This window comes from Thermochaetoides thermophila (assembly GCF_000221225.1).
Source record: "Thermochaetoides thermophila DSM 1495 unplaced genomic scaffold scf7180000011815, whole genome shotgun sequence".
Lineage (NCBI taxonomy): Eukaryota > Fungi > Ascomycota > Sordariomycetes > Sordariales > Chaetomiaceae > Thermochaetoides > Thermochaetoides thermophila.
This window is the reverse complement of record NW_006383031.1, coordinates 1,710,910-1,723,424: the sequence shown is the minus strand read 5'-3', so window position 1 is coordinate 1,723,424 and position 12,515 is coordinate 1,710,910. Positions and strand designations below refer to the sequence as shown.

Sequence of the window (12,515 nt, the reverse complement as noted above, 5' to 3'; positions counted from 1 at the left end):
AAGTATACTTATTGTACCCACTTACCGCTATCACCTAGCGCCGGCCAGAAGAAGTTGGATTCTGCCGATTGGTGCGCCAGCGCAAATCTCCTTTCGCCCCCGGTGCTCGTGATGTCTTCGGCGATGCTTCCTGAGTCTCAAAGGGGGTCAGTCGAGATGGTGTGGATGGGTATGCCACTAAGATTGGCCGGAGTGACGTCTCAGCCCACATAGTGAGCGAGGGAGGTCGGCTCTTGGTTTTGAGATAGTATTTTCAAAGGGTCGATGCGAAAGGGTGAAGCCCCAGTTGCATCTGAGGAACGGACTGTGGTTGGGCTTTGGCAAGAGCCAAACGCGGACAGCGCTAAAGAGATCCAGACCAAAGATTGGCTGCAGAACGCAAGCTTCAATGTTAAGTAACTCGCATCCCTGCATCATTCACCATGCATCCTGCTGCTCGCAACAAACACCAACATATGGAATAAACAAAACTGAATATTCTGGCAATTGTCGAGAGGAGAGCTGAGTGGTTTCCATCGGCCTGATGGCAAACATCAGAGTGACAGAGAAAAGATCATAGAGAACGCTCATAGCGCCGGAGCAGGGAGCCAAAAGGGGAAGCAAGGCCCGTCTTCCCCGCAAAATGGATCTCGTTTGCTGGGCCACGAGTGACACTCAGCATACCCAATGATGCTACACCCCGCATTCCTCGTTTCCGTTCTGCTGGAGGTGGTTCGGGACAAGACCGTGTCAGACCCGAAGCCGGCGAAGACGGAGATGGGCTCCACGCGAGGGTTCAGAGAGAGAAAGTGAAGGAGACGGAGCCAGGGTTTTTTTAGCAGGTCATGGTCTGTCTCCAGTCTCCACGTTTCATTCCGCGCCCAACAAGCGCAACTTGGGGCACTTCGGGCTGTAGGCTAGAAAGTAAAATTATCCAGCGTTAGGCTAGCAGCCAACTGCCGTGGCCGTTGTGACTTGTGTGTCCGAGCGGCGTCAGGAAAAGAATTAAGCAACGTCGCACAAAGTTTTGGACATGAGACACTACAACGACCTGCACAACATTCAGTTTGATTTCTTTGAAAAAAAAAAAAAAACTGTCCGGATTATCTCAGTTTTGACGAATTCAGGTCCAAGAACTCGGATCGCGCGTCGGGCGCAAACATACATGTAGCCGGCTGGATGGACCGAGAGACTCTAGCGCTTTCCCCAAATCGACCCCTGTGCTTCCCAACAAAAAAGCAGAATTTTCTCCGTCTCCGTCGACTCGAGCCTAAGACCAAGACCGGAGTGTAAAGTCGTCCGCCATTTCGCATTTCGAGCGGCGCCTCTTCCGCCCGGCGGGCAGCGAATTCCGCAGCAAAACTAGAAGTTGAGGAGTGGTGTGTAGGGCTACACCATCGTCGTGCGGGGAATCTCGATCTTACTTCCCTCATGACGGCCACGCGCCCTCTGCCTGCAGACGCTAATGCAGTGTGTCCTCCTTGACTCCAAGCCCAAGTGCCGAGGCTGAGGCTAGCGCCAGGCACAAAAGCTTCTTTTCACATGTCTCGAGAACGTCTCATGAATTTGGAAAGCTTCAGAGATTCCATTATGATGACAGATTTCGAGACAGATGATCTTTGCGATGCTTTTCGAAAGAGGAAGACAGCATAGTCCTCAACAAGACATTTTACATGCCCAAACATCCCCTGCACCGGATACCACGCTCTTGACAGCGTCAAGGGAGCAGAAGAACTCCCAGTTTTCCCTGTCTTGCCGACTCTTTCCCCCGGCTCTTCCCCACGAGAAGCGGGACCCGGGTAGCATCATGGCAACGCGACAATGGCCAAGGATGGATCATGGCACGCAACGACGCCCAGTGACGTTGGAGTTTCCCTTCTCCAACCTTTGGCCGCCGCCGGCGTCTTCGTCGGAGACCTTCCCAACTCGGCCATTTGGCCCCGACTTCGCCAGTCACTAGGTCAGCTGGGCTGCCGTTGGGCCACCAGAAGAGAAACAAGAGCTGCGAGCAGCGTGCATCACCGTATTGGACAACGTCGTGGACTGCGGGGCCTAGCGTAGCGTCAAAGCATCCACTCGTGGACTCGGAGGAGATGACGACGAGGTTGGGTTGGGTATCTGTTGAGCCATTGAACCATTGAGGAGATCCCCCTTGTTGAAAGTTATATATAACATCCTCATCGTTCCCATCTCGAGGTGAGTGAGTCCCTAGACAGAGCAGTATCTCATCAGCTCTTCTTTCTCCAGTCCCCTCTTCTAACTTCATTATGAAGGGATTTTCTAAACTCCTCACCGCCGCGCTCATCGGCACCGCGGCCGCTGCCCCCCCGGAGCCACCGACCAAGGTCTTGGCCAAGCGTGCCGCCCCGACGGTCACCATCTCGACCGGCACCGTCATCGGCACCGACCGCATTGTCACCGAGGCCTTCAACGGCATCCCCTTTGCCAAGGCCCCGACTGGCAACCTCCGTCTGCGCCCTCCCGTCCGCATCAATGAGTCCCTGGGCGTGATTGATGCCACGGGCATTGCCCCGGCTTGTCCCCAGTTCCTGGCCGATGCTAGCTCGAATGAGTTTCTGGCGCAGGTCTTGGACAAGGTTACCAACCTGCCTTTCTTCCAGAAGGCGTTGAAGATCACTGAAGATTGCTTGACCGTTAGCGTTATCCGGCCTAAGGGTGTCAAGGCGGGTGATAAACTGCCTGTGCTTTTCTGGATCTATGGCGGTGGTTTCGAGGTAAGCCTCTTTTTACTGTCAGTTACCCTTAAACAAAGCTAACAATACCAGCTCGGCTGGAGCTCCATGTACGACGGCGGTCCGCTCGTCGCCAGCGCAACCTCCCTCGGCAAGCCCTTCATTTTTGTGGCCGTCAACTACCGCGTCGCCGGCTTCGGCTTCATGCCTGGCAAAGAGATTCTCGCCGACGGCGCCGCCAACCTGGGCCTGCTAGACCAACGCATGGGTCTCGAATGGGTGGCCGACAATATTGAGGCCTTCGGTGGCGACCCCAACAAGGTCACCATCTGGGGAGAGTCGGCCGGCTCCATCAGCGTGTACAATCAAATGGCCCTGTACGACGGCGATAACACCTATAAGGGCAAGCCTCTCTTCCGTGCTGCCATCATGAACTCGGGCTCCATGATCCCCGCCGATCCAGTTGACTGCCCCAAGGGCCAGCAAGTGTATAACACTGTCGTCGCCAAGGCCGGCTGCTCCGGTGCCGCCGACACGTTGGCTTGCCTGCGCTCCCTGCCCTACGAGAAGTTCCTCCGGGCTGCTAACTCCGTCCCCGCCATCTTGTCCTACAACTCTGTCGCGCTCTCCTACCTCCCCCGTCCCGACGGCAAGGTCCTGACAAAGTCGCCTGACCTCCTCGCTAAGGAGGGCAAGTTTGCTGCGGTCCCCATGATTATCGGGGACCAAGAAGACGAGGGCACGCTCTTCTCGCTCTTTCAGACTAACGTCACGACCACCGACCGTCTCGTCACCTACCTCAAGGATATCTTTTTCCACAATGCCTCCAAGAAGCAGCTCGAGGACCTCGTCAACACCTACGAGCCGTGGGTCTGGGCCGGCTCACCCTTCCGCACCGGTCTGCTTAACGAGGTCTACCCCGGCTTCAAGCGTCTCGCAGCAATCCTTGGTGATCTCGTCTTTACCCTCACCCGCCGCATCTTCCTCGAGTACGTCACCGCCGCGAAGCCGAACGTTCCCGTCTGGTCGTATCTCGCCAGCTATGACTACGGCACGCCCATCTTGGGTACCTTCCACGGCTCGGACTTGCTGCAGGTCTTCTACGGTGTGCTTCCCAACTATGCCAGCAAGAGTATTCACAGCTATTATGCCAACTTTATCTACAACTTGAATCCAAACGATGCTTCGGGTGGTACTAGCTCCAAGAGCAAGGTGTCGGAGACTTGGCCGCAGTGGACGAGCAGCACGAGGAAGTTGATCAATTTCTTTGCCAACAGGAACGAGTTCATTAAGGATGACTTCCGCAGTGACTCGGCGGCGTTTATTAGGAATAACGTCAATATTCTGCATATCTGAGCGACGAAGGCATGCCTTGGGGATGGGCATTGGGTCATGATGCATCCATAGTCGGTTTCTGTTCATGATTCTCTTTAGCATGTACATATTTCTCATAACGGCTTGGGATACGGTTTTGGGTATGGCTTGGAGTTTGCATGCATGACTCGATGCGGGCAGGATAGTTATGATACCATGAATCGCAACTTTGTTCATCAGTTCTCTTGGTGACACAGTGCCTCTGCTTGAGTGATGTGGCTAGGCTGTGTAAAATGTGACACATGTGATGGAAGTCTCTGAAGAGACCTGATGTCCAGAGTTCTTATCACCAAAAGCAGGGGAGTATGAGAAAAGCAAAGACAATCTTGCGATAAAAGAATAAAAAAATAAAAAATTGATCAAATAAAACGTTGACTAGATGAGAGCATAATGAGAGGACAGGCTACTTCCCGTCCCTAAAGTAACAGCTTAATAATCCTTGCCTCCGTATCCCAAAGCTTCGGGCATTGTTGCACCGACTCACCACTACCTTTCCGTGTGACATCATTCTCTCGCAACACGTCTCTGTGAGAAAACCATCACAGCATTCTTGAGCCTCAAATTCTTGAACCTGCCAAACTACTCGTTATTTATCAATTACCCAGTGAGGGGTTCAAGCACAGTTATTGCTCTCAACACCAAGGCGGGCAACGCAATCCTCGCCCTTGGCACAACCGGGCTCTTGGGCCTGTGTATTTTTGCGTGAGCTACTGTATCGCGGGAATAAAGTCATTGCATTTGTGAGAAGCCCAGACAAAACTCCTGTGTATCAGAAGGGGAACTCGAGCCTTGAAGCACACTAAAAAAAAAAAAGAAACACAGTATCCAAATAGTCTCCCTGCGCTTTAAGTTTAGAACCCAAATACATCCAACCCACTACCCATTTAGAACGTTTATCAACATCTCCTTTTCATCACGGGCAAAGATTTCCCTCTCTTCAACCGAACTCTCCAACGCAATCCCCCGCTCCTAAACCATGATCTCCCTCATTAGCCCTGCCCAGACTCTTTCTTCCCGCTTTTCTTTCGCTTCTTCACAGTCCTTCCTTACCCCTCCTTCTACACCGACACAATCCTTCCCCTCATGCGTCCAACACAGTTTCAAGCGCAGATTCGCTCTCTCCACAATATGGACACCTGATAATAGAAAGGAGAGTTCGGCCTTACGAGGTGAGTGATGGAGACTACCGTGGATTGGATCATGCCCGCTGCGTACAAGGCCATGGGCGGGATTATGGGGATCTTTACATCTCTTAAAGATGACGTGGGGGATGGATTGGATGGCTTCTAAAATCACTGGCTTGTATGGGGATGCTATGGTGGTGTTGGTGAGGAGGAATGGAAGAAGGAAGGGGAAGGTGCTGTTAACGGGGGACCTGTTGGGGGTGAATGGACGGATTGGCTAAGTAGGAGCTGGCTGGTTATATGGTTGGGGGATGTCTTGGGAGATAGAACAGTGGACACGGAACAGGAAATGGGGAAGCTGCCGGCTGTTAGCGATGCTAAGTGATCTACCGGTGCCACTGTTTTGTTGACGAGGGTGTTACAGCTCATCATGACCGGCTGCGTTCTCACCCGGTTGCCAAGGCTGCACTCTCCCCTGGATGATATCCCCCAAGAAGCGTTCAACCACCTCCGCAGTGAGCTTTTCCTTCCCCCGATAAGGATAGACATTCCCTGTATTCGGGCTCTGCACAGATAGGCCAGAGATACCAGGCTGCAAGCCAAGCATGGAGGCTGCGTCGGGGTACTCGTGGGCATCAGTGACGAGGAAGTGGAGGTATTCGGCGTATTTCTTGGCGAGAGGTCGCATTTGGGAGATGAAGGTGGCTTTGTCATAGGAATTGGAAGTGAGGAAGTGGACTAGGGATTTTCCTGTCTGGGGGATTTTAGTTTGCCGGCACGGAGGAATGTGACAATATTTGAAGAATAAGATCATACCTTGTAGAAAGTGAGTTCGTTCTTTCTTGTTAGCTCTGGGATCAATGGTCTTGAACATAGCCTAATGAAGTTTTCCATGGCTCCGATTGTCTTAAACTCCGTGAGCGTGTGATGAATGTCATCGAGCTTGTTGTAGCACTCCACGCGCGACTCCGTTTGCTCTTGACTCTTCTTTACTGCAAAGGAATACTGATCTCTGTACTTCCTCGCCAACCGCTCGAACTCCTGCCGCAGGTGCTTATCCTCTGGTTCAAACTGAGCAACAAGGGTAATGGCATCCATCCCTTGGAAAGAAGTGACATTACTGCTGTCAATATGAGACAAGGCAGGGCGAGACATTCTCTCAACGAAGCTGAGGATTGAGTGGGAGTTTCGTGGACCTCGGTATCGATGGAATGTCCCATCTGAGTAGGAGAGTCGGATGGCTGGGACTGAGGAAGCATCAGCTTGTTGACAGAGTCGAAAATGAGTTGAACAATCTATGCTGAGGACGGGAATTCGGCTAGACTGCTCTACTGAGGCCCATTCGGGCTCGAGCCATTTCGAATGTCGCCTACGGTTGTTGTTAGAGGTTGATAACATCTCGATAACATGAGATACATACTCATCTGGCTGTTCGAGCGCATCGTTTCCGTGTTAGTTTTCCAACATCGCCCGGGAGACCTTTCCTGGGGGAACTGCACATACGACTACATCTGCAGCACAGTTAGCGAGTGAGGTACACATACACTTGATGCTGGAGCAACTCACAAGCAACCAGCGCTCGTCCATCTTTCTCAATGGCCGTCCTCAACTCATTTTCTCCTTCAACCCACGTCCATGCTGCCGTTTTCGGTGCCAAGAAAAATAGGGATAAGCCGCAGAGGTCGATTCTCATGTCGCCCGGTCAAGCATACCAGAGTACCGGCTTAACAGGGAGAAGACAACAGACCAACTACGACGGTAAAAAACACCAAAAGAGCGAATGACCACAATGAAACTTCACTTGAATGCCGAAGAATGGAGAGAGCTCGATGTTAATACACAGTAGTATTTGAGCTGTTGGCGCCAAGTGTTAGACTGTGTGACCCCTGTCGCAACACAGACGCCAAATCTTCCATCAACCCCTGAAACACCACATGGCGCGCAACACTCACGTTTCATGTTGAGATAAGGCTGAGCTAGGATGCAAACCGTCCGTAACGTTAAAACAGGGGTTTGACTTCGGGTTTTAAAGCATGACGTCTTCCTTGGCAGCTGTCATCATCTTCACGCTGTCATTGAATGGGCCGAGTCTCGTCTTACTCATCAGAAGGAAAGAATGTCCACGAAGAAACTCAGAAGGCTCATCGCTGGTGTCGGTGCTGTCGCGGCGCTCAGCAACACTTTTGTTAATGCCAAAAATGCCGACCAAGCCCCTCTAACTGAATCCTCAAATCCATACGTCTGCGAGCATCCCCCATACAAAGTCCATCTCGTCTCCCACTCACCCCTAGTCATCTACCTCGAAAACTTCGTCACTCCAAAAGAGCGAGCACATCTTCTAAAGATTAGGTCAGTTCTATTTCCCTCTTCCCAGTCCTATATTTTATACTGACTTTATGCTTTCATGTAAGTGAAAACACCTTCACCCCCTCTGGCATAACCTCTAACACCAGCATTCCCATCCGAACTTCCCACTCAACCTCTTTGCCCCCAACGGATCCAATCGTGCACTGCATCTCCCAACGCGCCCTCTCATTTCAAGGATTCGACACTCCTCTTTCCCATCTCGAGCCCTTACAGTTAGTCCGGTACCTCCCCTCCCAATACTACCACCATCACACAGATTGGTTCACTTCCCCCGTCCACTCCTCCACCCAATTAGGAGGCAACCGCCTTACTTCCTTCTTCATCTACATCAAAGTTTTGGACGGGACCATCGGGGGAGGGACAAACTTCCCCCGGCTAGAACCTCTCATCGATGAGAAATGGTGTGAGAAGGGGTGGGTCGACTGTGATGAGGAGTGGGAGAGGGGCGTGACGTTTCGGGCGATGGAGGGGAATGGGGTATTTTGGGTTAATCTTGTGGATGGGGGGGATGGGAGGAGGTATGGGGATGAGAGGGTGTTGCATGCGGGCGTGCCGGTCGTTAGGGGGGAGAAAGTGGGGATGAATATTTGGACTAGGGAGGGACCGGTTGATGAGGCTATCAGGGGGGTTGCGTAGGTGAAAGGGCATTTAAAGATGAGTAAAGACATAAGGATTGGCTAAATAGAAGTCTGGATTGACGGTTGGCTGTGCTCAGCACTCTGGTATCCTCACTAGCCATCGTAATATGTGACACTATTCAAAGCCCGCTCCATTATCTATTGTTCATGACCTAGTTGACTCACTCCCCTCCTTGTTGACATCCCTCCTTTCATACCACCTCTCGAACGCAGCTTTCTCAATATCCTCTTCTGACGCTCCCGCCCCCTTTCTCTCCATCAGCCCATGCTTTCTAAGGTAAACCCTCTTCGCCCACTTCCATCCCTCAGCCCCCAGGAAGAACAACACGGTCATGGCAAACACCACGCCCCATTCCTTATCCAGTCCAGCATGCAAAAACACACGCTTATTAATTACGGGAATGTACAGCGTGGGAAAGACGCTCACAAAGCCCACGACAACCGACCAAAACAGAAACGGATTCCTCCACAACCTTAAAGCCCACTTCTTCGTATTCCTAAACGCCCCATGAAAGAAGGACAGCCTCGCATCAATCAGCTCCCAGGCGAAGAATACGAAGATCCACATCATGGAGGTGTAGCAGGTCGAGCGGGCGCGGAAGACGCCTTCGCATGAGGGAGAGTAGCGCAAGTTGCAGTCGACGCCGAAGTTGCCATCGTACAGGCCGAAGATGACGATGATGAAAGAGGAGAGCAGACAAATAGCCATGAGAATGCCGTAGGCGACAAGGTCGGCGAGAAATTCGCGCGTGAAGACGCCATATTTCAGCTAATAACAGTCAGCATGCCTCAACATCAAATAGCACGGCGGAAAACCTACACTCTGCGGCGGCCGACTCAAGATATGCTTTGACGCGGCCTCAAATCCCAACCCCGTCTCGGTAAACGCCCCGGCAACAAGCAACATCCACAGAATCTCGATGGGCGTCACTTGGTACACCGACGTGCCGCTCTTATCCTTATACGCCAGCCCGACCATCAACGTCGTGACAAACCCAACGTTCGCGCTGAGCACATGAAGCATGAACTTCTGCACATTGTCGAATATCCTGCGTCCTTCCTCAATTGCGTTGAGGATACTCGCAAAGTTGTCATCGCTCAGCACAATGTCTGCCGCGGACTTGGCTACATCACTGCCGTTCAGACCCATCGCAATCCCAACGTCCGCGCGTTTGAGACTCGGGCTATCGTTGACGCCGTCGCCTGTCATGGCAACGTACTTCCCTCTCCTATGCAATGCATCAATCATCCTAACCTTGGTATTCGGCGTGCACCTCGCCACAACTAAAGGCAACTCAGGCAGGGCATCAATCTCCTCATCCGTGAGGCGATCGAACTCTGCCGCGGTCATGACCATTCCCTGGGCGATATCCGACCTGATAAGCTCCATTCTAGACGGCAAAATCCCCACTTCAGCGGCAATTGCCTTGGCAGTGAAAGGATGGTCGCCGGTAAGCATGTGCACGGAGATGCCTGCTCTCAGAGCCTTGAACACGCTGGGACGGGATTCGGGACGAGGGGGGTCGTAGATGCCGATGAGGCCGCAGAATGTGAGGGAATGCTCGAACTCTGCGCGATTTAGCTGACCACGACGAGAGCTCTCGGGGCTGATAGGAGCGAAGTCGTGGCGGGAGGCGAGGGCGAGCACGCGCAGGCCGCGGCGGGCGAGGGATTCCATATTGGCATGGATTTGGGTGTAATGGGAGGCTGTCAGAGGGACTGGGGTATTTTCTAGGCTCAAGATTGTGCTGCAGTTGGCTAGGACGCGCTCTACGGCTCCTTTGGTGAAGATCGATACTCGGCTGGTTGGGATGTTGGTGTAGAGCATGGACATTAGCTTGATGGAGGAGTCGAAGGGGAACTCGGCAATTTCTTTCCATTCAGCCTTCTCTGCATCCTCGGAGCGGTTAAACCTGGTAGCAAACACTTTGAGTGCAATCTCGGTTGGATCGCCGTGTGCCTGCCAGGCACCGCCAGTCTTAGTGACCTTGGCCAGGTTGGCTAGCGACGCAATGGTGAGGTACTCCTTCAAAACCGGCTGAGTCTCGCTCTCTGGCGTCACAGGACTACCTTCATCGGAGGAAATCTCGCGCGGCTCAGCGTGGATGAAGGTCACAATCCCAGCGTCGGGGTTGTACGGGTCGTCCGTATTGACCGAGTACGTGCCGAGGCCCGGAATCCAGGCCATACGGGTGACCATCTTGCCTTGGGTGAGCGTGCCCGTTTTGTCGGAGCAGATGTATAAACTCTAATTAATAGCTCATTCAGACCACTAGATAGGAAGGAACGTACTGGTGACACCTCCAAGGGCCTCCAGCGAACGCATATTCCGCACAATGACGTTGCGCTGCACCATCACCTTCGTGCCAGCAGCCATCGTGATGGTGAGCACCACGACTAGCGTGACCGGCAGTGTGCCGACGGCAGTTGCGACGGCGTAGATGACGACATCGCTGCGGGTGTGGAACTGCGATTGTTAGCTGGTTCGACGCTGATGATGATGTTGATGAGTGGTGTTGACGGGAAAAGGTTTCGACTCGGGTTAGGGTTGAAAGGTTTAGACCTACCGCTGCAGGTGAAGTATGCACCCCAGCGGACCCTAACTCTGCTTTCTCGGACCTTTTTCCTCCAACCGCATCATTGATCCATGAAGTCAAGAACACTCACCTTGTTCGCAGCCAACACTACCACAAAACACGCCACCGCAAACAGAAACACATACCAAAACAGCTGCGACAGCTTCCTCTGCAGCGGCGTGCCCACATTTATCCCCAAAAACCCCCCAACCCAATCCCACGTCCTCAACACTCCATACTCAACCCACTCCCACACTCCCGCCCTTCCGTTTTTATTTTTCCTGACCTTCCTCTTCTTGGTCCCATCATCCTCCAACGCAGCCGCAATCGCTCCGATCTCCGTGCACATCCCCGTCGCAAAGACCACGGCCCTACCCCGGCCTTTGGTGATTATGCTCGACGAAAAGACCACGTTTGCCCTGTCGCCGGGTCCAACATTCTCATCGTCATACACCTGATCCGGGTCCTTGCGCACGGGCACACTTTCTCCAGTCAACAAAGCCTCATCAGCCTCGAGATTAACAGCTTCAGAGACCCTCGCGTCGGCGGGGACGCTGTCCCCCACTTTGAGCTCAATCACATCACCGGGAACGACCTCCGCGGCGGGGATGACGGACGTGACACCGTTGCGGATGACGCGGGCGGTAGCTGAGTTGAGTGACTTGAGCGACGCGATGGTTTTTGCGGCCTGCAAGTCCTGAAAGTAGCCTATGATGATGTTAATTGCGATGAGAAAACCGAGGACGCCGGACTCGATCCAGGCGCGGATAGCTAGGCAGGCTGCTAGGGCGAGGAGGAGGATCTACCGGTGTCACGGTCAGTGACTTGTGTGCCCTGAGAGAGGGGAGGGACAAGGACATACCAAGGTCATAGCATTTACCACTTGCGCGATGAGAATCTCGAGCCGCCTGACGCCCTTTTCTTCGCCTAGGTCGTTCGGGCCATATTTGAGGAGTCGGGCAGCTGCTTCTTCGCGGTTCAGACCAGAGGCAAGGTCGGTGTTGAGTTCCTTTGCGACTTGGGTGAAGGGTACGTTGTGGGCTGGCCTTGACAAAGGCCCATTGGCCTGGCCGGAGACGTGGCCTTCGGGGAGTTGGCGTTTCTTTGCTCCCATGACGGCAGTGTCTCTGCTGCTGCTGAGAAAGGTGAATTTGGCTACAGGTAGGAAAGGAGGGGACTTGAGCCATCACAGGATCGTCAAACCGGCCAACGCTGTCAAAGTCTTCTTCAAATGATCTTGGGAGCTCCCAAGCCTATTTATCCTTCCAATTCCAGGGAAACTCCTCTCTAGACTACCTAGATAAATTTTACTTCTAAATCTCAACCTGACTCCATCTGTTGCTCTCTTGGCCTCTCTCTCCAAGATCTAAATCCCAGGTCCCAGCGGAATCTTCCACCGCCAAGCCATGCATCCCAAACTCGGCAGCCAAGACACCACTCCTGCAGCTCGTCCTTACGTGATGCGGTGGAGACATGGAGGCTCTGTGGATCTCGATGCCGCAAATGCAGGATTGTTGCTGATTCCGGAAGCTTTTTGACATCTTCACCAAAGCCGGCCTGCAGCGAGCCCACAGCCCGGCCTGTCAAACGGTATTTGACGCTGTCGAGTCAAGCATATCAGGGACACGGACTGCCGAGTGCCGATGTCCGGCGGTCTGGTTCGAGGATCTGTCGGTTTGGGTGATGGGAGTGGTTATGAGAAAAGAAACTGGAACAAAGTGGATCCTCCACGTGACGAAGATGATTTGGTTGCGTCTTGGCATT

General features: G+C 53.1%; 2 protein-coding genes across 2 annotated transcripts; one reads left to right on the top strand and one right to left on the bottom strand.

Annotated features, from left to right (window-relative positions):
• Positions 1-2,246: 2,246 nt before the first annotated feature.
• On the top strand, positions 2,247-4,028 carry CTHT_0020750 (uncharacterized protein; the record flags this gene model as incomplete). Its single annotated transcript, XM_006692486.1, has 2 exons — positions 2,247-2,714; positions 2,766-4,028. 2 exons carry the CDS (start codon positions 2,247-2,249, stop codon positions 4,026-4,028), a joined length of 1,731 nt encoding a protein of 576 aa, XP_006692549.1.
• A 1,560-nt stretch (positions 4,029-5,588) lies between these two features.
• CTHT_0020740 (uncharacterized protein) lies at positions 5,589-11,865 on the bottom strand (the record flags this gene model as incomplete). Its single annotated transcript, XM_006692485.1, has 11 exons — positions 5,589-5,924; positions 5,987-6,539; positions 6,591-6,598; positions 6,674-6,681; positions 6,737-6,808; positions 7,123-7,146; positions 8,341-8,944; positions 8,996-10,380; positions 10,468-10,642; positions 10,843-11,553; positions 11,614-11,865. 11 exons carry the CDS (start codon positions 11,863-11,865, stop codon positions 5,589-5,591), a joined length of 4,128 nt encoding a protein of 1,375 aa, XP_006692548.1.
• Positions 11,866-12,515: the final 650 nt, after the last annotated feature.